This window comes from Pipistrellus kuhlii, unplaced genomic scaffold, assembly GCF_014108245.1.
Source record: "Pipistrellus kuhlii isolate mPipKuh1 unplaced genomic scaffold, mPipKuh1.p scaffold_m20_p_9, whole genome shotgun sequence".
NCBI classification, from domain to species: domain Eukaryota; kingdom Metazoa; phylum Chordata; class Mammalia; order Chiroptera; family Vespertilionidae; genus Pipistrellus; species Pipistrellus kuhlii.
In genome coordinates, this window is record NW_023425595.1 from 56,770,854 (window position 1) to 56,797,094 (window position 26,241).

The 26,241-nt window shown below is 38.4% G+C and overlaps 1 protein-coding gene across 1 annotated transcript in view; it reads right to left on the reverse strand.

Moving 5' to 3' along the window:
• Positions 1 to 10,077: 10,077 nt before the first annotated feature.
• Positions 10,078 to 26,241, reverse strand: part of LOC118713781 — a 32,083-nt gene continuing 15,919 nt past the window's right edge. Inside the window, exons 12-19 of the mRNA XM_036428667.2 lie at positions 22,209 to 22,460; positions 20,384 to 20,499; positions 19,364 to 19,537; positions 17,942 to 18,176; positions 16,910 to 17,053; positions 15,283 to 15,392; positions 11,900 to 12,026; positions 10,078 to 10,184 (exon numbers count right to left, since the gene is read on the reverse strand). Of these exons, the coding sequence (XP_036284560.1) occupies positions 11,928 to 12,026; positions 15,283 to 15,392; positions 16,910 to 17,053; positions 17,942 to 18,176; positions 19,364 to 19,537; positions 20,384 to 20,499; positions 22,209 to 22,460 (1,130 nt within the window). The 3' untranslated portion in view covers positions 10,078 to 10,184; positions 11,900 to 11,927. The remainder of the gene's footprint in view (positions 10,185 to 11,899; positions 12,027 to 15,282; positions 15,393 to 16,909; positions 17,054 to 17,941; positions 18,177 to 19,363; positions 19,538 to 20,383; positions 20,500 to 22,208; positions 22,461 to 26,241) is intronic.

A 26,241-nucleotide genomic window follows, 5' to 3' on the forward strand; every position in this document is an offset into this window, starting at 1 on the left:
ATTTATATTTAGGTCTTTACTCCATCTAGTATATTCTTTTGTGTATGGCTTCAGATACAAAGTGTGTGTGTGTGTGTGTGTGTGTGTGTGTGTGTGTGTGTGTGGGTGTCTATAAAATAATATCTTCAGTCCCTCATTATTTTATCTCTGCAACATGACATGTTTTATATTATTCATTTCCAACCTTTCGTATGTGTCTATTTGTCTACCCATGTGCCAAGCAGATCTTATGATTTGTTTTCGGGCAATCTCCCAACCACTTTTTAATTATTTTTTTTTCTTAGATATTGTTACTACTTAACCTTCTAAACAAAGAGTACAGATAATTTGTCAAGTTAAAAAAAACACATGGTTAAATTTTCTTTGGCACTCTGTTGTGTTTATAGATTAGTTTGCATAAAATTAAAAACATTACACTTTTCTTCTTAATGATGTGGCATATCCCTCATGCTAGCTAAATCTTTACCTATGTCACTCTAATTTCTTAAAGTAGTTTTCCATATATTCTTTGTAACTATTTGTTTACAATTTCTTTAAGTACTTTGTAATGTTTATTGCTATTGCAAATAGAGGCTGAAAAAGCAAAAATAATTTCTACTTGTAAGTCTTTTGAATAGAAAATGGTATTAATGTTATATATTTATCAAAATTCTTACAAATGTGGGGACTTTATTATTAATTCTAAGAGATTTCAATAAAGAATTCTGATCAAGGTGGCCACATAGGTAAATGTGGTTCTCAAATCCTCCCACAATCACATAAAATTACTACTAAACTACAGAACAACCATCATTCAGAGCAATCTGAAATCTAGCTGAATGAAAATCCTAAATTAGGGGTTTAAAGAAGAACCACATCAAGACTGGTAGGAGCGGGCCTGGTCGCATTCCCACACAGAACAGGCTGGTCGCATTCCCACATAGAGCAGATGAGGAAGGATATCTGTCTGCAGAGGTCCGCTCTGAGAATCAAGGGGTCCCGCGGACATACCAAGGCCTGCAGCCCAGGATTCCAGTGGCAAGAAGAGACGTTCCCCTTACTTCAGGCTATGAAGTCCAGTGGAGATTGTGGCTGAATGACATGGAGGGCTTCTGGAGTCCTAAGCAGTTCCTTTTAAATGGACTGTGAGTAACCCTACCAGGATTCACTGGTTCTAAATTTTCAGGGACAACAGCTTGAAAGTCATCAGGGACATACAGGAAGGAACTGAATTGTCTGGCATCAGAGTGAGAGGTGTGGGCAGCTTTCTGCCAGAGGAAGCACTGGCAGAGGACATTGTTTCTTTTCTGAGACCCCTTCCACAGAGCCTGCAGGCACCATATCTGAATCTTCATTAACCCGCCTCACACTGTCTGCCCTGCCCTGTCTATTCCCTTTATCTCACCATACCCAACTTCTGCCAGCGTCCCACCCCCATGTCATTTCTAGTGGCTTTTCCTTTTCTTTTTTTTAAATATTTTTATTAAATTATTATCTGTGTACATATCTTAACATTGCCCCCCCTCCCATACATACCCTCCCTCCCCAGAGTTTTGTGTCCATTGGTTGTACTTATATGCATGTATACAAGTCCTTCGGTTGATCTCTTATCTCCCCCAGATATCCCTACCCTCCCAGCTGTAATTTGACAGTCTGCTTGTTGCTTTACTGTCTTTTTATCTGTCTTTTGGATCATCAGTTTATAATGTTCTTTAATATCCATAAATGAGTGAGGTCATGTGGTATTTCTCTTTCATTGACTGGCTTATTTCACTCAGCATTGATGTTCTCTAATTCTATTCAGGTTGCTGCAAATGATGAGAATTCCTTCTTTTTTATGGCAGCATAGTATTCCATTGTGTAAATGTACCATAGATTTTTTATCCAATCCTCTGCTGACGGGCACTTAGGCTGTTTCCAAATTCTAGCTATTGCAGATTGTGCTGCTATGAACATAGGGGTGCATATATCCTTTCTGATTGGTGTTTCTAGTTTCTTGGGATATATTCCTAGGAGTGAGATTACTGGGTCAAATGGGAGTTCCATTTTCAGTTTTTTGAGGAAACTCCACACTGTTCTCCACAGTGGTTGCACCAGTCTGCAGTCCCATCAGCAGTGCACGAGGGTTCCTTTTTCTCCGCAACCTCGCCAACACTTGTCATTTGTTGATTTGTTTCCAGTGGCTTTTTCATAAATGTGTCCACTTTTGTCTTATGCTTCAGACATTTCTAACAACTCTCTAATAAGCAGCATCATGCCTCTGCATACACTGTACCACTTTATATGTGGCCCCAGGCCTAGCACTAGCAATAGCTGGCCCTGGTTCACATGTGCCCTCTCTTAAGCACCTTCAAGCCCAGCACAAGTAACAACTATTTGCAGATTATTCTGTGGCATGTGTTGGGTGGCCCAAGGTAGGGCAGAGGCAATCACTGATTTTGCATCTCTTGGGAGACCCTAGAGCCAGTGTACCCAGCCAACAGCTTCAAACTACACTGGCTTACAACACACTCTACTCCATAAGGGACACAATCACCAGCAGACTTAGTGGGCACCAAAGCCTCACTGAATGAACTCCTATTCTGTAGGATCCACACCTCTGCTATAGTGGCAGCTGGTCCTCTAAGGGGCAACAAAAAGTAATTAAGACTCAACTTTAACTGAAGAGGTGTGTACTTAGAGCACCTATCTTGGGTTACTGTGGAGGCAGTGCCACTGGACCTTACATGACAACTACTATACAACACCACTCTACTAATTACAGCTCTACCTAAAACATAAAGAGAAGCAGCCAAAATGGGGATACAAAGGAACAAATCACAAGTAAAATTACAGGAGAAATATCCAAGAAAAGAACTAAATAAATGCAAGCAAGCAAACTACCAGATACAGAATTTAATACAATGCTCTAGAAACTTAGTGAGTATAAGGAACTTAGTAAGAACTTAAGCAGCATGAAACACACACACACACACACACACACACACACAAAAAAAACAACAACAAACAAACAAAAAATACACAAACAAAAAACACAAAAAAACATGGAAAAATGAAAAAAATCAGGCAGAAATTAATGTTACACCAACTGAAATTACATGATTTACACCACATGTGTCAAACACAAGGCCCGCGGGCCAAATCCTTCCCGCCAGGCCTTGCAATGTGACCTGCACCGTGCTGTCATCACTGCACTCCGCTGCATTTCCATCACAATGACAGTTTATGACTGTTCAGTAAACCATTCGGCCCGCGATTTAGGCTGGATTTTAGATTTTGACCCCTTCTCTGATTGAGTTCGACACCCCTAATTTACACGAAATCAGCTGTGAAATAGATGAAGCAGAGTATCAAATTGTCAATTTGGAATGTGAAAATAGAAAAATAAACACCCAATCACAACAGTAAAAAAAAAATCAATTAATTAATTAATATAATAAAATATAGGTACCATCTCAGAAAACTTCAAGTGTACCAACATTCACATCATGGGGTTTCAGAAAGGAAAAAGGAGAGAGAAAGAAATTGAAAATCTTTTTGAAAAAGAATGACAGAAATATTTTCTATCCAGATGAAAGAAATAGACATACAAGTCCAGGAAGTACAGAGTCATAAACAAGATGAACCCAAAAGGCCCACCAAAACACATCATAATTAAAATGACAAAGGTTAAAGATAAAGACAGAATCTTACAACCTGCAAGAGAAAAGCAATCCATTGCCTACCAGGGAGCTCCCATAAGATTATCAAATGATTTCTCAATAGAAACTTTGCAGGCCAGAGTGGATGGGCAAAAAATATTCAAAATGATGAAAACCAAAGACTATAACCAAGATTACTCTATACAGAAAAACTATCATTTAGAATAGAAGGACATACACAGTGCTTCTCACATAAGAAAAAGCTAAAGGAGTTCAGCACCACCAAACCAGTAAGTATTAAGCAAAATATTGAAGGCTGTTTTTTAAAAAAGAAGAAGAAAACAAGATAAAAATATCTGAACAATAAAATGACAATAAATACATAATTATCAACAATTGAATCTAAAATAACAGAATAAATAACAAGGCAGAATTAGAAACAGACTTATAGATATAGAGAACATTTTGATGGATTCTAGATGGGAGGAGGTTTTGGGAATGGGTGAAAAAGGTGAATTGATCAGGAAGTACAAACTGGTTGTTACAGAAAAGTCATGGGACATGGGATGTAAAGTACAGCACAGGGGATATAGTTAATAATGTTATATTAAAAATATTTTAAGTCCTCATCTATGGATTTTGTTTTATTCAATTGCTTTTAGAAAGAGTAGAAGAGTGGGAAGGAGAGGACAAGACAGAGAGAGAGAGAGAGAGAAAGACAGAGAGAGATCAGTGTGAAAGAGACACGTTGATTGGTTGTTTCCCATATAGTCCCTGACTAGGGCCAGGGATGAACACGCAAGCTAAGTATGTGACCTTGACCAGAACTGACCCTGAGACTGTTTGGTGCTCAGGCTAACGCTTTATCCACTGAGGAACACCAGCAGGGCTCAATAATATTCATGGTATCATAAGGGAGTGATATTTATTGGGATTATCACTTAGTAAGTTATAGAATGTCTAATCACTGGAGTGTACTCCTGAAAGCAACATAATACTGTATGCCAACTGTAATGAAAAAAATGATTTAAAAAAATTTTAAGTGAGATATTTCAGTGAATCCATACATGTTTTCCAGGAATAATGGAAGGACATATAAAAATACTGGGAATCAACAGTAGAGTAAATACTTTCTTGTGCTCTAAACATTTTTATTTTACTTTTAATTTTATTTTCTTGGAAATCTAGTGCAACATTTAAAACAGCTATTTTTTTACATTTTATTTAATGACTTAAGGCCTGGTGCATGAATTCACGCATGGATGGGGTCCTTATGCTTGTCAAATGAAAAGGGTCGATATGGCCCTCTAGCCCAGATCAGATTGGGGCTGGGCTGGCTTGAGGGGAAAGACTATGGGAAGTTGCCTGGCCAACTGGGGGGAGAAACCAACTGGAGGGAGGGACCAAAAGAGGTTGGCCAGCCCTGATCTCCATGGATAGAGGCTGGCTGGCCAGGGGGATGGTACAACCAGGAGGAGGGACTGGCCAGTAAGACAGAGTGTGAGAGGGTGGCTGGCCAGCCCCATTTGGACTTGCTGGGTGAAGACTCTGAGAGGTTAGCTGGCTGGCTGGGGTGGAGGGACTGAGGGAGGTTGGCTAACCATGGAGAGGGACTGGGGGAGGTTGGCAAACCACAGGCAGTTGGCTGTGGGAGTACACTGACCACAGGGGGTGGCTTCTGCATTGATCATCTGCCCCCTGGTGGTCAGTTCTCATCATAGTTACTGCTGGACAAGTCATTCTGGTTCTTTGGCCAACAACAAGGTAGTCCGCCATCCCGCCCACCTGTCCTCCACTACTGGCATTGTTTGAACTCTCTTAAGAGTGATTGGGAGGGAGTTTCCAATCCCACTCCTTTTCCTCTAATGGTTTTCCTGCCCCTCCCCCCTTTCCCTATGCTGGTCAGGAAAGCCTCTGGCTGCTCCCCCCTCAAGGGCTAATCAGGGGAAAGAGCCTTTGACCTTGGCTATAAAAACACCTGTCTAATCACTGAGCTTATTAGGCCACCCAGAGTCCAGATGCATAAGTTACTTCAAATAAACATTTTTGGGGTGTGTGTGAAAATTTAAGTGTCTCATATTGAGAAAAAAAGCTATTGTTTAAGATGATGGCACCTAGTTCAAATACTGTAGCAAAAGTATGGACAAAAACAACCCTCACATAAAAATGCTGCAAAAATGATATTTTACTTTGAAGACAGTGATAACTGAAAATAACAGGTTTCCTTTAGGCCACATCCTAAAAGGGTAGCTGCTTTTTTATGTCTTGGGCCTCTGCAAAGGTCTGAAAAGACCCCTGACCCAGCCTTCTGAAGATTTTAAGTTAACACATTTGTCTTAAAATGTAAGGTGCCTATTTTTTATAAACAACCGGTCACTCCCTCTTCCTCAACCATATTGTCACATCATCCAAGTTATACTTTGTAAACAGTCTTGATGTGCTACACACGTGCAAAAAATACACAAAAAGGTAAACTACTTTTGCTTAAAAGTATATATTTAGTAATCACATAATTACATCATTTTATTTTTGTGTAATGAGTAGTGATTGACCAAACTCTTCGAACAGACTCACCAGACAGTAAATATCACCATGTTTGATAAACAGTACATTTGGGCATGAACACTTCAATTATAGCTTTGTGTTTAGTATCAAGAACCTTTTCTTGTGTGTGTGTTTTCACTACAGATCCCTTGCTCTGGATTCCATTTTGAAAACTGCCTAATACAGATAAAGCACCTTTCCAGGTAAGCTTCAAAGAAGTATTTGTATTTATGCACACCAAAATGTGTGCAAACCTTTTCATGCCCAAATGTCCATATGATGCCTGTTCCGTGCTCCCAGCACATGCCCCCCATGTGTGAGTGCCCGCACACCCTGGTCAGGGCATAACCAGGCTGCTCTGACACAGCAGAGCCCGCCGGCCTCCCCAGCAAAGTTAACTGGCATCCCTACAGTGGCTGCAGGGGGACCCACTCCACCCCTCCAGTGCCTGGGTCTGGGGCCACAAGGCCCTCACCCACCAAGCTGCTAAGGCTGGGGCTCTGCCTGGGGTGGGGGTGGAGGCCAGGCACAGTGCAGGGAGGCACCTCCAAGCACCAGCGCATCTGTCTTTATTTTTAAATGATTGCACCACACACCCAGCCCTCAGACCCGCCCCAGCCTGGGCGAGGGGCCACCAGTGTTTTGCAGACAGATCACGCTCCTATTTACAGTGGGGGTTCCCTCTGGGGTGCTGGGCTATCAGTGTATGGACCAGCCATATCACCAATTATGATGGAGGACCTCTCATGATTACCAGTTTTTTGGTTGTTTTGGTAGTAACTCCTCTTGGCCATTTATTATTATGTGTGTGTCCCTCAGCCCTGCCTATACCCTCTTCAATCTTGGGTTCCTTGAGGGATGTCCCATCCGGATTGGGCCTAAATGGGCAGTCAGATATCTCTCTCACTATCCTGAACTGCTGGCTGCCAACTGCTCACCTGCCTACTTGCCTGATTGCCCCTAACTGCTTCTGCCTGCAAACCTAATCACCCCTTAATCACTCCCCTGCAAACCTGATCAACACTTAACTGCTCCCCTGCCTGCCTGATTGCCCCTAACTTCCCTCCCCTTCTGGCCTGGTCATCCCTAACTGCACTCCCCTGCTGGCCTGGGACTCACATAACTGTGTTCCCATGCAGGCTTGGTTTCCCCCAACTGCCCTCCTCTGATAGCTCAGTCATCCCTAACTGCCCTCCCCTATAGGCTTAGTCCTCCCCCCAACTGCCCTCCCCTGCAGGCCTGGTCTCATCCAACTGCTTTTCTCTGCCAGCTTGGTGACCCCTAACTGTCTTTCCCTGCTGGCCTGATAGCCCACAACTGCCCTCTTTTGCAGGCCATTTTTTGGTGGCCATCTTGTGTCCCCATGGGGGGAAGACATCTTTGACCACATGGGGGCAGCCATCTTGTGTGTTGGAGTGACTAGATAGGATAATTCTGTAATATTTCTGCACTAGAAGGATATATATATATAGGGTTTTCCCAAAAATGTATACACATACTTGAACAATTATAAAGGCAATGCTTATTTCATTTTCAAAAGTGAGCTATCAAATGTAAATATACATTTTTGAGGGACACCCTGTATTTTCTCATATTGTTTTTTCTCTTTTTTTTTTATTTTACTATTAAGCTTTTATTAGGTACATGCTGTTAAATTTAGGAATTGCTTTTCTTCCTACATATATACGGTTTAATTTTAACTCACTAATGAAATATGAATATCATTAAATGCTTTCTTAAACATCTTAAAATATAGTTTTTTTTCTTTAATCTCTTAATTTGAGTATTGCAACCATAAATATTTCTGTTATTCAACTATAACTATATTCCCAGAGCAAATACAAACTGGCTCAAAATTATTATTATTAAAATATTTGGCTCTGTTTTGCCAACACCTTATTTAGAATGTTTAGATCAATGTTTCTAAGAATCAGATTATGTTTTTCTAACTTTGCCTCCATTCTCTAGTTTTGTATCAGTTTTGTACTAGCCTCATAAATGAATTTAAAGAAGTCACTTCTATTTTTATTACATGGAACTATTTATATAAAGTTATGCTCAGAACTTTCTTAGAGGTTTTACAATATATTTAATTATTATTTATCTATTCATGTCTGTTAACTTTTTTTTTTTGCAAAGATATATACAAAAAATAAGTTGTTTAATGTTTATTGATACATTTGTCTTTTTATTTCTTCATGGGTTAATTTTGTTACTTTACCTTTTCTAAACATTCATCTATATTATGTATGGCCGACAATTTTATAATTTTACTATATTATGTTAATTTGTATTTATAGTTCATTTTTATCTCAAATATTGTGTTTCTACTAATTCTTATTTTTTATACTCAATCTTACTGAATGTCTGCTATTAGAATTTTTTTAGATCAACTTTTGCTTTTCTTGATCTGTTCAAATTTTTTGTTTGTTTCAGGACATCTCAATGATTTTTGTTTTAAGATCTCTTTTCATTTTAGTATTTTCCTATTGGTTCATTCAGTATTTTTCTAAGTCATCATGTCTAATGCTTATCTTGTTTTTATATGCTTACACGTGTATGCAGCTAGTATATATATGCAATATTAATATATATGTGCATGTGTGTGTGTTTCTTCCAACTGTATAGTGATGTGTGAAAATCTTTATGTTATTGGATTTTTAATATTACCACACAGTAGAAGAATGAATGCTTCATAATATGTGTTTTTAGATCTTTGTGTTGTGTTTCATGTTTCTATACAGACAGCCAAGTCCAGGAATATAAATATTATGAATCTTTGTAGTATAAATTAACATTACATTTCATAAGTCAATTAAACCTTACAATTCAGAACTCGTATAGTTTCTGTTTTTCATGATTTTGCAGACATAATACACAACAATGGTCAATAACTCAGATTCTAGAGAAAGTCAAATTGAGTTCAAATCATGGTGTATCCATCTACTAACTGAGTGACTTTTGGCAAATCATTTAAACTCTGTATTACTTTGTTTTATTATCAGTAGAATGGAGATATTGATAGTGATTACATTACAGGGTTGCTGTGATGGTCAAATTGGTTTCTTAAATATAAAATCCTTTACAGTAATCAAAATTATTAAAATTAATATTAATATAGAATTAATATTAAATATTATAGTTAAATTATTAATATTTTAATATATATTAATAATTATTGTTATATTTGAAACTGAGAATATCTTATTTTAATTCATTTCAGCTATGTACTCAAATATTTACTCAATATTCTATGGTTATATATAATAGAAGTAGTACATATCCTTACTTAGTAGCTCTGATAATCATGGTGGGAAAATTCCTCTACCAATGTTCACCTTTCCAGAAATTTTAATATTCTCTCTCCCTTTGCTGACACTCCCCATTCTCTTTCCATTTTTTTATATGATGATATTTGTATTTCTATTCAAATACTGTATGGTCTTGCCATCTTGAACCAGGTGCCAAATTATTTTAGACAATATCCAAGAGCTTGTTAAAGAATAAAATGTTGCAGAAGTTTGGAAATACGCAATCATATGGAAAGAAAATAAGAAAGTTAATATACTGATAGAAAGATACATAGGACTAATTTTGTAAATTCATGGTTTAGTGATGAAAAATATCTCTGAATCTATGATGTTGGTTTAATAATAAATTAAAAACTTCTCTGAACCACACTGGACGTGGATTGGATGAGGATACAGCTGAGGTGCTGACCAGGTTACAGTTCCTGTCTTCCACCTAGGCACAGCTGCTGAGGGACAGACACGGCCAGCTCTCTGCACTCAGGGAAATGCAGGTAGTGCATGAGTCCTAAGCTGGAAAATGCAGATAGCTCACTCCACTTCATTTCCACACACCCACCTTTTCATTGAAATGCCAGTCTATTAACGGACCCAAAGACACACTCTATGTGTTTTCATTTTTTATTTAAATACAAAAGTTTAAATATGTATTCCATACTGGTAAAGGTGCTTCGAGAATTTGGTAAAGAAGGGCAGGACTGACTGTAATTCCCTGTAAAAGAAGGGAAAATAATTAAAAAACAAAACACAAAATACAGAAGGTGAGGATAGTAATTCCCAGAAGCCTTCAACCCACCCCTGACCATCATTCCCCTTTCATCCTCTTCTATGTGCTTTTGCCACTTCCTTTACTTCTGTGACCCTTACAGTATATTCACCAACAGTTCACAAAGTGTTGTTCGTAAATCTAATTAATTCTCATTTCTCTGTTCACAAGAACTCAAAGGCTTTCCTATCTCATCCAGGATGACAATTTTAGAAGTTACCATGTGATCACCAAGCCCATGTGACCAGACTTTTCACCATTTTCTGAATGTGCCTGCCATTCCCCCCAGTGCACTGCCTTTTGGCAGGTATTTAAAGATGTGAAGCACATTTCTGCCTCAGGGCATTTGTACTTGCTAGTCCTAGGGGTGCTAGAACACTGTTCTGCAATGAATCACAAGGTTCACTGCCCTGCTCTCTGTTCTGATTTATTTTATCTCTTCAAAGGAGTCTTTCTCAAATAATCCATATATTACAGCAAGTACAACACCCATCTCTTTTATCATTTTATCAATTTATTTTCTTCTTAGCTTTTATCATTCTCACATATATTTACTTGTTTGTGTATTTATAGTCTGTCACCACTTACTAGAGTATGAGCTTTCTGAAGCAAAGCTTTCATTTATTTTGTATACTTGTATATTTCAATATTATAGAACAGAATTTGGAATATAGTAAGTGCTTGATAAATATTAGTCAACTAGCTCAATCCCTAATGTGGTTTTCTAATACTAATTAGGCAATAAATGCTATTCTGATGAACCATCAATGCAATTATTCTACCTGGGAATCACAAACCAGTAGTGGAAGATTGTGGGTAAAGATTTAAAGTAATGAGATAAACTTTATTATAAAATATAATTTTAATCATGCTGTTGAAAAAGAGATTAACAATATACTTACATTATAGTGTAATATTAAACTCTTATGAGTGAGTGAAATAATAGCTGGATTTAAATTCCTTGGACCCACTCTAAGATATATTTATCAAAAAACAATAAATGTGTGTTACCATGGGTGCTTGAAAGGATTTCAGAGCAGAAATTAAGGATCTGAGAGCATACTCTGCAATCTACATTGTGAGAACAGTCAGGGAGTCAGAATCTACATCAACACAAGAATTACACTTCAGGGTATATTTTATACTGTCTTGAAAATAGGAGCTCAAACTCAGTAATGTGATGTCTGCACTTATAGGACCAATGTCCTGCTACCTGTTCGTTATCTATTTTTTTTTTTGTTTATTTATTTATTTATTTATTTATTTATTTATTTTTGTTTTTCAGGATCTGAGGCAATATTTGGTAACTCAGGGTGTGTGTGTGTGTGTGTGTGTGTGTGTGTGTGTGTGTGTATGTGTGTGTGTGTGGTGAGAGAGAGAAAAATATCAAGTAACAATGGAAGTATGAGTATATTTCTGTTTTATTAACTACTAACCTGATTGTTTATTACTTCCTGTCTTAGTATGATTTATCTCCTTGATTGGCAGACTTATTAACTGATTATCTAGATGAGGATGATCCATATTCATATAAGTAGAGAAAAAAATAACATCTAGTCACTAAAGTACATCAATAAGCAACATTAATTTGACTACTCAAGCAATTGGCTGTCATTAGGCATTGAACCTCACCACCAATATCACTTTCCCATTTATTATACATGTCAACAACTTTAATCCTTACTATTTTCAATTGCCAGGAAAGAGGTAGAAATGTCTTGACATGGATACTCGTTCAATGGTGGGCATCTGGGCTCTAACATCTGGCTTTTCAAATGATTGTTGTACCTTTAAAAGAAAGAAAAAAAGAGGTTCTAGATGAAATTTAACTCTTCCACTCTTGGGAAACATTTTGCACCATGAGCCAAAACAATTCTGGGAATGATGGGACCAAGCTAATGGACATTCTAACTCTCTGTCACTGTTAACCCTATGTTTAGAAGTAGCTCCCCATGTCAGAATTACTCTTTATCTCCAAATAAGCACCTCATGCCTAACCCAAGGCCTTTCAAACTTCACTTTCTTATTTTGGATTTCAGGTCTACAAATCTTAACTGATGTCCTGGAGTAAATTCATGAAAACTGGATCTCAAAAATGCTCTACCTTCAACATCCAAGGTTAATCTTGAATTCAATAAGGCACAAACTTAAATATTGTTTCTAAAACCTGAGCACAACAACTTTCACATCCTATCCAACAAGCTTACCCTCTAGTTTTTTTTGTCATGGAGATATAAATGAGATTCTATTAATATCATTGCAATTCACTAGGTATTAACAATAAAAAAGGAGCAGAGGGGAGAGACAAGATACTTTAGGCATGCTATTTAGGCAGCTTCACCAGGAAGCTGCAATTTCACAGGCCCATTCCCTGTGGACCACTGGAGGAAGGGAGCTATGAAATGGAAGATGAAGGCACATATGCACAGTTGGTATGACAAGGGAAAGAGCTTGTCAATGAAGCCTGGGGAGCAATGGATTTGGCTAGATTGACAGGGCCATTGCAAGTCTGCACACATTTTGGGAATGCATAAACCAGCAGATAAAGAAGCTCTCTTGTGTGGCTTTCTTTGCTGTCATGCTCCTCTGGATTCATTCATGTCTCTGTTGTCTCCATAGCTCAGGTCCCTCAGCCATGTGGACCTCAAATGTAATGGACTACAACTGGAAACAAAAATTACTCTATGTTGATGCTCTATTTGACTGTGGAGACATTGAATAGAAACTCTGGACACTGGCTCTGATTTCAGATCTGCTGAAAACAAAATGGTACTTCTTTCTTGACAGGACAAAAGGAAATGGGACCTTGGAAACTCAGAGGTACAACTGCACAGAAATGAAGCTTTCTATAATACTAGAGGCCTGGTATATAAAATTGGTGCATGGAGGGTGTCCCTCAGCCCAGCCTGCAACCTTTCCAATCTGGCACCCCTCGAGGGATCAGGCCTAAATGAGTAGTTGGACATCCCTCTCAAAATTCAGGACTGCTGGCTCCCAACTGCTTGCCTGCCTGCCTTCCTGATTGCCTCCAATCACTTTCTCTACCAGCCTTATCACCCCCTAACCACTCCCCTGCCAGCCTGATTGATGCCTAATTACTCTCCTTCCAGCCTAATTGCCCCTAAGTGTACTCCCCTGAAGGCCTGGTCACCCTAACTGTTTTCACCTTTCACCTGCAGACCTGGTTACCCCACCCAACTGTTCTCCCCGACAGGCCTGGATCCCTGTGCAACAGCCTTTCCCTGCAGACCCAGTTGCCCTCAACTTTCTTCCTCTCCCAGCCTGGTCACTCCTAACTGCCGTCCCTTGCTGGCCTGATTGCCCACAACTGCTCTTCTTTCCAGATATGGTCCCTCCACTGCTGGCCATCTTGTGGTGGTCATTTTGTGTCCATATGAGGGCAGCCATCCTGTGTGTTGGAGTGATGGCCAATTTGCATATTACTCTTTTATTAGATAGGCTAGAGGCCTGGTGCATGGGTGGGAGCCCTATGGTTTTCCCTGAAGGGTGTCCGAGATCAGGGTGGGGGTCCTTTGTACATGGGGTGGCCTAGGTCAAGGATCTGTGGTGGTTTTCAGGCCAGCCATGCCCCCCAGTGACCTAAGCAGAAGCCCTGGTATATGGGATTTATTTATCTTCTATAATTGGAACGTGTATCCTTGAGCAAAGGCCTAGGCATGCCAGAAAGCTTGGCTTCCTCCATCACTGGGGTATCCTATGCCTTCTGCTCTCTCCAGCACCATGGTGGCTGACATTTTTGTTGGGATTTATTTATTGTGTATAATTGAATCTTTGTAGCCTTAAGGATACTGGGTTAAATTTCAGGCAATGCTCAATACCCAGTTGGGGGAAGGGGGGCATGCAGGAAGCAGCCAATCAATGATTCTCTCTCATCATTGATATTTCTATTTCTCTCTCCATCTCCCTTCCTGTTCAAAATCAATAAAAATATATTTTATAAAAATAAAAAACAGCCCTACTGCCCCATCTTCTTCTTCTTTAATATATTTTATTGAGTTTTTACAGAAAGGAAGAAAGAGGGATAGAAAGCTAGAAACAACCATGAGAGAGAAACATCGATCAGCTGCCTCTTGCACACCCCCTACTGGGGATGTGCCCACAACCAAGGTACATGCCCTTGACTGGAATCGAACCTGGGACCTTTTAGTCTGCAGGCAGACGCTCTATCCACTGAGCCAAACCGGTTTTGGCTGCCCCATCCTCTTAATACCCTAAAGGGAGAGAGGTCTTGATATTCATGCATTGATTTATTGAACTAATATCAATTCCTATGTGCCAGCATGTTGAGGTGTTGAGCAAATTTCTGCCTTTATGAAGCTTGCATTCAAGTGAGTAAGTAAAGGTAAAAGCAAACAGAAGTTTTTGAAGAATGAGTGGTGGTTGGAACCATGGAGGAAAACAAATTAGGAGAAGGGGGAATAAGGAATTTCCTGAGTTGAGAAAGGAATTTGGTCTTCCATTCTGATCCACTTCATTCAAGGAATATCTTCTCCCTTTTTTTCTTTCACCTGCCCTAGGTCTTTTGTGTTATGGAGGCTCTCACAATCTGTAATGACTCATGCGTTTGCTGGCTTACTTGTTTAGTATCCATCTCTCTCTCACAAAAAGGTCTTGAGTCAATTTATGACACAATATGCCATTTACATCAATGTCACAAGTTAGCAATAATTACCAAGTACAATAACACCCAATATATATTTTTTTCAATAAAGTAAGCTATACAAATCACCTCAAAATACTTTCCATTCTTTGACTTTAAAGAAAATGTATAGCCCATAACAAATAAGCTTACATGTTACATTATTTTGTTCTATTTTGATCTAGTGCAATTTTGCATTGACATCTTCTTTTCCTAAATCAGATGTCAACCCTTGGAAACCAGGCACTATTCTACTTTTGTTTGCCTGACAAAGCCTGTCATTGTCATTTGAAATAAGAATAAGAGTAAGGCTTTCTGCACACACACACACACACACACACACACACACACACGATTAGAAAAGGCAGGGGGGAAAAAGCTTACCTTCCGAAATACTTCCTCGAGGTGAAGGCGCCAAGAATACTGTTGGAAGCATCTGATTAGCTTTGTGATGAAGAGAGAACCTGTACTAGGGTCTCTCCAGGACACGTTATCTAGGAAGATAAGGGGTGGTCAGCCTTGGGCTGTGCCCTTGAATTTTTTTTTTTTTTTTTTTTAATCACACATTTATTTTATGAAATTTTTGTGTTTTTTTAAGCATAGTTTTGGAATCAACTTGGCAGGACTAGGGGAAACATATCTTTTCATTAGCTAATTTTCCAAAAAGAGAAGAAAACAAAAAACTGGCAGGGTTTTAACTAAAAGAATAACTCACCAGGATATCACAATGATTACACTATATTATTGGAACTGACTCTTACTATGTGCTTCATGTTCATTCGCTTGGATTTGAAGAGCAGCTTGAGAGATAACTGAAAGAATCCCGTTTTACAAAGGAAATAATAGACACTCAGCAGATTAAAGAATTTCCCCACACTTATACAGTAAGCAAGAAAAATGGCTCCCTGGCTTCCAGGTTGTTTACAGGGTATACATCAGACTGTCTTTTACAATAGCATAAATAAGTTAGGTGACCAAATCCAAAGGAAGCCTTGAGAGGGGCATATAATTATGGCATAGATTGTGGTGATGGTTTCACTGGCTTATATTATGTGCAAACTCGCTGTGTTATGTATATTGAGTATATATACAGCAGTTTGTATGTCAATGAAACCTACATGAGCCCTACCTGTTGCTGAGTTACAGCATGGTCTGCACACTGGAGAGTCTCAGGATCCATTCCTGGTCAAGGGCACCTACCTGGATTGCAGGTCTGATCCCTGCCCCCTGGTCATGGGGCATGTGGGAGGCAACCAATTGATGTGTCTCAGTCACATGGATGTTTCTCTCTCTCTACCTTCGCTTCTCTCCCCTCCCAGTCCTTTCTGCTGTCTCCAAAATTAATGGAAAAAATATCCTAACTCCTTGGGTAAGGGAAAATAAAAAATACCCATGAAGTGGTTATAAAAAGAAAAGACTTAAAACAAAAATTTGCAAAGTAGAAAAACATTCAAATGTAAGGGGCTTCTTAAGACAGCTACCTAGAGGTCAATGACTAAACACTGATCCCTATTATTAGGCCTGGTAGGGTATAATTTTATACCTCCTTTCAAGGATTTCCTCCTGCAGAGCCCTCCAGTGATTCACATAAAGAGCATTTAATGAGAACCAAGGAGAAAAGGAGATGGTGTTGGTAATTTACAGAGGGCAGCCATCTCAGGATCCATTAAAACCCCACTCAAAATGTTAAACAGATTTGGTAGAAAATGGAATGTAATTTGTTTTTTAAATGATGTATGGGGATCAGATTCCTTGTATTGGGTTGTTTTAATATCTGGTATACCTTTGACTGTAAAATGAACCACTTATAATAAAAGTACAGTTTTAAAAAGTGGAAAATATAGACACTCTGTTTCCATAGAATAGATCAAGATAAATGTAAATGGTTTTGAAAGCCCTCACAATGTGTCTTATGTCCCTGCTACAGGGATACTATTGCATTATTCTATAATAGACTCATTCCCAGGGGGCCATAGACCCACAAACCCTTGTCTGTTACTGGACGACCTACGTGGGGTTGAGGAGCAGAAAGCAATGAAGTCCTTCTCCACGTGAGCTTTGTAAACAGCATCGTCCTCCAGGCTCTCAGCTGACTGTGAAGAGCTGTCCATCACGGCTGCTGGAGAGTCACTGACCCAGGTTTCCCCGCGGTTTTCTGTAGAGACATTAACTTTGTGCAAACTGTGTGCCTCCCTCAGTATGGCTGTCACATGGTCTACCTCATTTTTTTGAAATGTTTACTCTCACCAATTTCACACACACACACACACACACACACACACACACACACACATACACACACACACACTCACACACTAAAGCCTTGCTCCAAATACATACCATGGCCTCTCTCTAGTGTCTTTGCCCAATGTGCCAATTAATAGTGGCAACATCTTTTAAGCAAATAGTAATAGTATCTGTCAACTGGAAAAACCCCTTTCCTAAGAAGAGCAAAAGACTTAAAATTGTTATCTACATAATTTAAGAGCCTGGTTACCATTTTTTTTTTTTCTAGCTAGGTTATTTCTGCTTTTTCCTCCTAACACTGATTCCAAAATGCTAAGAGGCCATTGGAAGTCAGCAAAAACAAAGGAAATGTTGACAGCAAAGCCAAGTGCCCACATCTCCCTACTCACTTCCCTTTCAGTAACACCTGAGCAGAAAGGGTGCTGCTCCTATAGAACAGCCCCACTTTCCAAGGGAATTCTTCTCAAGCCAGAGAATGTCAACATGCCTGTGAGACATTGGCCAGTAGGGCTGTCATTAACATGACATTATTCCAAGGTTTAAATGTTTGTGTTCAACTTTGATTTAGGGATTCTGAAGATCTCCTTCACCCTTACCTTGTGTTAAATTGATTAGATATTTCTTAGCTGAAAAAACAGTCACACGTGATACCAACACCCTGTGGAGTTTCCCAAGAATTTAATTCACTTCATTTGCACTGAATGTGGTCTAGCATTGTTTTCCCCAAAAGCAAATCATGCATTACAAACCATTGCAAACCCCTCATGCCCTTTGGATTTTCCCTGTCAGAACTCACCACCTCTGCAGGCCTGGACAATGATGACCTTAGGCTTGTCCTTGAGACTGGGGCAGTTGCGATTGTTGAATATCCGAAAGATGGTGTCATAAGGCAGCACGTCTGGGTGTTCAGCACTATGCCCAGTCCCACAGAGTCTATCCAGGAGGCCATGAGACATGAACACCAGGAATGTGCTATCTGAGGTACTGTGCTCTGAACGAGCAGCAAATGTCACCAGCACTGACTCCATCTCCTGAAAAAGGCCACGGAAACTTACTCTAAAAGGACCAGCATTACCACCAATCTGATCCCCCATTTGTCCTGAGAGTATAAGAATCTGCAATGTTCCAGTCACTGTGTTTCAGATAGTGGTGCTCAATGATAGTTTTGTTTGTCTTCTGACAGTGGAGCTGGGGGTTCAAGGACCTGCTCCTTCTAACATTATATGAGCTGCCCTCTTGATGTCATTTACATTTGTTTATTTTTACTTACATACTGTTCCTTTCTATTTCTGTCTTCTGTTAATTACTTAATAGGAGGCATGCATTATAAATGTATCATACCATTTCCCTTCAATAGCCATTGCTACTGTACTTAGAATAACATCAACCTTCTGACATATGTGTACTCCCTCCTGCCACCCTCTCAAAGCTCTCCTTACACTGGTCTTTTTGTATATTTCACATGCCAGTTCCATTTGTAGTTCAGACTTCTCATGGTAGTCATCCCCATTGGAATGTACTGCATTCACATGTTCCCAGAGCTCTCTTGTTACTAGTAGTCATCTGTGAGGTCCCATACTGTCTCCTGACAAGGCTTTTTCTGACAGTTCCATCAAAGAAATTACTCCCCACTCACCAATGCACTTTTATGTTGTCTTTTCTTTTTCCACTTACTTTTAACTTTATTTTCACTCTTACAGAGAGACACAGGACACATCAAATCTCTGAAATTTTCTGTTTTTCTTTTTATATGATTGACCCCTGACCAGTAAACCTAAATCAATTTGAACTTGGAATATCTGGTCTCATTCACTGACCTACCCTCAGCACCAAAAATAGACCCTGAGATCAAGTTAGGACTCAATATTTACATGGCGAGTACATTCCTTTTGAACATTCATTACTGTAGAATTTCCTGGGAATATTGAGTCTGAATCCTAATTACCCCACTTTGGATACAAGAATTATGTGGGTATGAATGCCAGTCACTTTGTGTCTAGTTTTATGGAATTGGGGATATTTGGAGCTCAAAGGAGACAGAGAGTTCCCCTTTCTAATAATTTCATCTTATAAACACACATACTCACATGCATGTGCACACACAGAGAGATATGTGGCCTAAGGTTGGTAAAGTATCTGGCTATCCTTATAAAGTTAATTTGTTAGCAGGAGGGTGTGTAGAATATGTGCTTGTTTGGGGTGGGTGAGGAGCCCCTACCTTGGCTGTGAGGTTCTCTTCCACAGTCACACTGTAGCCGAGGCCCACAAGCAACTCTTCCATCCCTGTGATGTCAAGTTCGGCCCCCTTCCTGGGCTTAAGATGACCAAACTCTCTATTGCATATGATGAGAGCCAGGCGAGTGCGGCTCGTTTTCTCTTTTATTGGATAGATCTGCAGGAAATAGATATGCAGTGAGTTTGTTTTACTTATCTCTTTTAAACCTTCACATACTAATCTCTAGAGGCTCATAGATCTGCAGTGTCTCCTCGCTTGTACCAGAGACCCTGTTTTTTCTTTGTAATGGATTGAACTGACAAAAGAAAGAAGTGAGAATTGAAAGTGATTTTGCATTTCCGCATTATAGGAAAATAAAAATAGACCAAGAAATAAAAGAATGTAATTGATTTTCCAAGAGCCCAGAAGTGGACCTAGAACATATTTGGGATATTTATGCAAGAATCTTGAAGGGACTAGAACCATTCCAACCATAACCTTTTCTCTCTCTTCTCTACCTAGACAAATCATTCTCAGTGTTCAAGGTTCAGATCAAATTTCATAAAAAGCAGGAGACATTTTCCAATGACTCCAACTAAAAATAAATACATCATAGATGAAGTTCATTTGGTAAATTCATTATTTCAGTGTTATTTTTAACACACTAAGATAAAACAGATTTCAAGCTTTAATTATATTTAAGTCATGTTTTGTGTCTAGACTTTTCAACTAGTTTGAAAATAATTACTAAATATTTTGATCTATAGCTATAGCTTAATTCGAAGAAGTGTCAAATAGATAGAACAAATAAATGAACAGAGAGATCTGTGTTTTATCATGGGACTGAAAGAAAATTGCAATCTGTGTGAGGCTATGTGAGTTCCTCCTTGCTCAAAGCAGCTATGATAAAGATTTTTGCTGTCCCAACCCTACCATTCTGCAATCAGTGCTTTAGGAAATCCTATACTTAGTGAGAGCAAGTGTTTCTCTCTCTTTCTCTATTTTATGGATAGAACACAGTACCTCTTTAGCCTTTTCTTTACACACTTTCAGGAAATCTTCAAGAGGACAAAGCTTGAGGGTATCTGTAGTTTCTGCTGACTCAGCTGGCCCAGTCGTTTCTGGAGGACCTGTAGGATATATCACATGGCATCACATGATGTAAATTTTAATATCTGCATCTGTTACCCATGATAACCTAAGACATATGACAGAGAAGGAAAATCATGAGAAAAATTTTAAACACCTTTAAATGTAGGAATTTTCCTTGTATGTAACCTCTAATATGAAGAGGTGTATTGTGATTGAGAAAGAAGGGGGATATTCTTAGTAGCAGATCCATCCATAAATATAATACTAGATTATGATTATAACGAGGAAAACATCTTCCATGGTGACTTGGGTCAAACTTAGCATTTTTATATTCAGCTAAAACAGCTTGAGCCTTGAAATATATTTTTTAAAAATATATTTTATTGATTTTTTACAGAGAGGAAGGGAGAGAGATAGAGAGTTAGAAGCATCGATGAGAGAGAATCATCGATCAGCTGCCTCTTGCACATCCCCTACTGGGGATGTGCCCGCAACCAATGTACATGCCCTTGACCGGAATCAAACCTGGGACCTTTCAGTCCGCAGGCCGACGCTCTATCCACTGAGCCAAACCGGGTTCGGCGAGCCTTGAAATATTTTACTCTAGAGCACTCACTCATCTAGGTGGGTGGTTTCTTGTCACTGAGCAAGAGTATATTGAGTAAATATTTAATACAGGGCTATTCATTAGAAACATAATTAAGTCACATGTGCAATTAAAATTTTTATACTATTTTGCATTAAAAAGGTAAACAGATGAAATTACTTTTAATAATATTTTATTTAACATAATATATTCAAACTATTACCATTTTAACATGTGTTAGTAGCCACAATTCCAGTACTCTATAATCACAATGTGGCTGGTAGTTATTATTTTGGACTAGAGGCCTGGTACACAAATTCCCGAACAGGTGGGGTCCGGCTGGCCCACCCTGATTCAAGGCCAATTTGTCTGGCCAGCTGAGGGGGAAGGACCATGGGCTCCACCCACTTGTGGAACTCTCAGTGGAACAGACAATTTGCATATTAGTCTTTTATTATATAGGAGGGTATAACATCGCAAGTCTGCTCCTAATTTATACAAATCACAGACACAGACAGAGACCCACACTAAGCAACTAAAAGAATCCTGGATCCAGTACCATCTAGGCATACTTTTTTTCAGGGACCTCAGCCTGAATTCTCAACTTGTCCAGAGCAGATGGACTGCTAAGATTCCTTGCAAAGCTGTGGAGTCAGCCATGTCAAGGAGAAATACTAACTTGCCACCAGAGTACTGATTCCAGGGTTAGAGGGATAACATTTTGCTCAGAGATTCTAACATGCACTAGCTGTCCTTGCCTCCAAACTTCTGATCAACCAGACTAAATTTTCAACCCAACTTTTAAAATGTGAGGGAAGAACTCCTCCCTTTTGAAGAAATTTGTTTCTGACTCATCCTGACTCAATCCTTACAAAAATTTAAGTATATCTGTCACAGCTTGGCATCACTTGACAAATTTTGCAAGAGACTGGGAAAGTCTAGCACTCCTCCTTTCTGAGGAAGGAGTAAGAATTCATAAACAATAGTGGAGAGGGTTGACAGATCTAATTAACAAGATTTTTGCACAGGAACAAACCTTGATGTTTATTTACATGAACCAATCAAGGCACTCCCTGATTTTTTTTATTTATTTAAAAGAACAATATTACCCTGTATAAACAGATTCCAGATAGTTTGAGAAATTTGTTGTAATATCAGCTCTATTCTTACCTTCATTGCTGATGGCATTTTTGTTTGTGTTAAGAAAGGTTTGGACAAGAACTTGACCTGCTTCATGGCTTTTCTGCTGCACAGCCTTCACCAAAACCCGGGCCTTGTCTCCATGTTTGGCATCATTGAATTTTTTTTTGTCAGTTTCCTTCAATTTCAGAATATCTTTTTTCACCAATACATCCAAAGCTCCATCCAAGAGTTCTTTCCCAATAGATTCCAAAGCCTTTAGTGGTTTTTTGTTGTGTTCTTCTGTCAGAAATACAAAGACTCCTTCAACTGTGGGCAAAGCCTTAAGAGTTTCACACTATATCTAGAGAGCTCCCTAAAATGTGAAATACTCTTGAAGTACCTTCTGACTATTTCAACATTTCCCCAATAAAATACAAACCTCTTTCATTATATACTAAGCATTTTTTAATGAATCATTGCCACTTAAGATTTTTGGATAGCTTGTTATCTTCTTTTTCTGACATTGAGCTTAATGTCATCCACTCATCTTATATTTCTCTTTCTATTTTTTAATCCCATAGTAATGATATATATACTCCAAGAAATATCCATGCTCTTGTCTCATTATACCACAGAATTTATTATCTCTGTAATTAGTTTTCTTGGTGAAAGCACTATGTTTTTGAATCCACAATTTGCATCCACATCTCTTAGTTACATCTTTGTGCTTAAAATCTTAAAAGTACTTTAAGCTTGCTGAAAACATGAAGTAATGAATAAGTGAATAAATGCCTCTAGGTTCCTAATACTATAAAATCTTATCTCAATCAAAACTTAGAGTTGAAAATAATCTGATGACTAATTTTTCAATATGGTGGATTAATTTGAGAATTGGTTAATTTATTACCACCTGGGATGGTTGGAATTTTTATAGAGGAATATAAAAGTCAAAGTGCTAAGTGATTTTTTAAGAGCACAGGTATGATTTTGACATATATGGGAAGGCAGAATATCTCATCAATTCTCAATTAATTCTAAGATAATTATTCAGTCCATCTAGATATAAGGATAGCCTGGACACAAAAATGACACTTTCTAAAGAAAATGTGCCAGGTCATTGAAGAAAAACGTGAGCCCAGAAACACTAGCCTCATTTTCCATGTCATCTTGAATTATTTCAATAAATGTTTATTTATTAGCAATTATGAGAAAGAAACAAAACATAAATTAATTGTTACCTTATATCAATCGCAGCTAACATCTCTTGTCCACTTAAATTTATTTATTTATTTATTTATTTATTTTAAAATATATTTTATTTTATTGGGTTTTATAAAGAGGAAGTAAGAGGGATAGAGAGTTAGAAACATCAATGAGAGAGAAACATTGATCAGCTGCCTTCTGCACACTCCCTACTGGGGATGTGCCCACAACCAAGGTACATGCCCTTGGCTGGAATTGAACCTGGGACCCCTCAGTCCGCAGTCCAACGCTCTATCCACTGAGCCAAACTGGTTTCGGCATACTTAAATTTATTGAGAAGGAAATACATATAAAGCAATATAAAGCATCTTTATTATTATTATTATTATTATTATTATTATTATTTACATGTCTCTGTACTAAATACAAACATTAATATGCTATATCCTCCCAATAACTTAATGAGATAACCATTATTTTCTCTATTTAAAAATCATTTGCCCCAAATCACACAATTTGGGATTCACATTCTCTTTTTATAGCACAGCTTCAGTAATAATAATTCATATTTATCAAGTCCCCACTGGTGCCAAGTGTTATGCATGAATCTTCTCTCTTATATTCTACCAAAACTCCATCTAACCAGAATTTTAATAATTCTATTATATAAAATAAGGAGATCCAGAGAAATTGGTTAAGTAATTGACACAAATTGTATGTTTAGTGCACAGTGTGTATAGTAAGTGGAGAGAAGGGAATCAAACTCAGGGGTTCAAAGTCCCCCTGTCACACGTGCGCACCTGTATACACACACACACACACACACACACACATACACACACTCTTAAGTCAGCAAACTACCTTACATGATATTTGTGGAGAATTACTTAAAATAATGCAAAGTATTTCAGGAATTCAAATTTCTTCAGGTGTGACCACAAAGGCTTCTTAGAAAAGGTAATAAAAACATGGAGGTGCAATATAGTATACAGATGATAGAACAGAGAGTTTGAAGAATTGCAAACAGCATACAGTTAATGTATGGAAGATTTAGTCTACCTGAGTTCTGGGCTTCAATTCATTTATCTGTGCACTCAACGAGGTTGTATAGTGTTGACTGAATGAATGGCATGGGAGAAATGTGGTAAACAATACAACCAAGGAGTTTGGCCTTAGGTACACTTTTCATCATCTCTACATCCTCATGGCTTCATTAGAAATTACTCCTAAATTTATGGATTCAGGCCAGATGTGGATACTAAAATGGAGACTCACATATCTACCTCCTCTCAATATACCAAAAGTTATTAAAATCATCTTCAGAAAGTTGATCTTTATATACATAGATCAGTGAATGGTTCAATGTGGACTGAGAGAGGACTTTCCAGGACTTGTGATTAAATACTTCAGTCTCTATGATTTAAAAATCACTAAATTAAACCTATATGTTTTATTCCCTTTACTAGTAAATTATATCTAAACACCAAGTGCATTGTTCCCTTTAGTAGTGAATTATATCTAAACACCAAGGGCATCATGTGGTAATAGTGAATCTCTCCTGTTTTCTGAGATGCTCATTTTCCATCTCATGTCAAATTGTATTGGTTTTCTCTGCTAAATTTTACAGAATCTGCCCACTTCTCTCATGTTTAATTGTACAATATTACATTTCAGGCCAACATCCTTCCTTTCTTCATTACTTCAGGAGATTTATAAATTTACTTTTGGATCCTTCTAATCTGTTCTCCACAATGAAGTAGTGTTAGGGTGTTAAAATCTAGATTTGATCATGAAACCTCTGAGCTTAATCTAATGTAGGTCTTCTCATTCATTCATCCTCATCCTCTGTCAGTTACCCACCTTTCTTCTTACATTGCTTCTAGAAGGCTCTTACTTAGGAAGCTCTATGTGCACAGTATCCCACACCCACATTCTTTCCTGTTTCCCCACTGCTCCCTTATTCTCTATATCTCAGATGAGATGTCACTTCCTTCGGGGAAATGATGCTCCCAAACTAGACAGAGTATATGCTCCAGATGCCTATTTCTCACTAAGCTAGCAATTTTTTTTCCTTGTCCTTGTTAATTGTATAATAGTAGCTAACCAAATTAGGTTGTTTATATTTATTAGACCATTTATTTGTTTTTGTCTCTTGCCTTTCAGTTTCTCACATCTATTGTCTAATGATGCCCTGATTCCACTGTAATAATCAGTGAGACCATCCTGCCCAGGCAAAGACGCAGCCCTGAGTGTGAGTTTTACCCACTACTCTCCAGCTTCATGAAGAAGACAAGAATACAATCAATTTTGTATTATAGGAACTTAAGATAAATGCCATGAGATAAGTCATAAAGTCATAAACCCTGGAGAGATTATATCATGAAGAGCAATATATATATATTAGTAGCCCTGCACATGAATCTATGGACCACTAGGTCGCTGCCACCCTCCTGTAGTTTCCCCCACTCCCTTTTTTCCTCCCCTCACAGCTTGCTGCCCTGCTCCCTCCTGTAGGTCTCCACGGCCCACTTATAATTCGCTACCCCACCCTCCTGCAGATCTGTGATCTGGTCATTACAAGGTCGGTCATTATGCCTCAGGGTGTAACTGATATTTAGTATATTTCTCTCTTATTATATAGTAGAGAAGATACATACATTAAATATATTTGCTGTGAAGTTGAATTCATATTTTCATAATTTAGAGAGAGTAATGGAAAAATGGATAAACATATTTTGAAAGGCAGAAAAACCTTTCTGAAATGTTCAGACATTTTTAAGAAGGCAACAGGGAACCTCAATGTAGTTTCTGAGTAAGGAAATTGCATGTAGAGATACCTAGAATGTGAGAACTGAAAGATAACTAATTACTTTTCCTA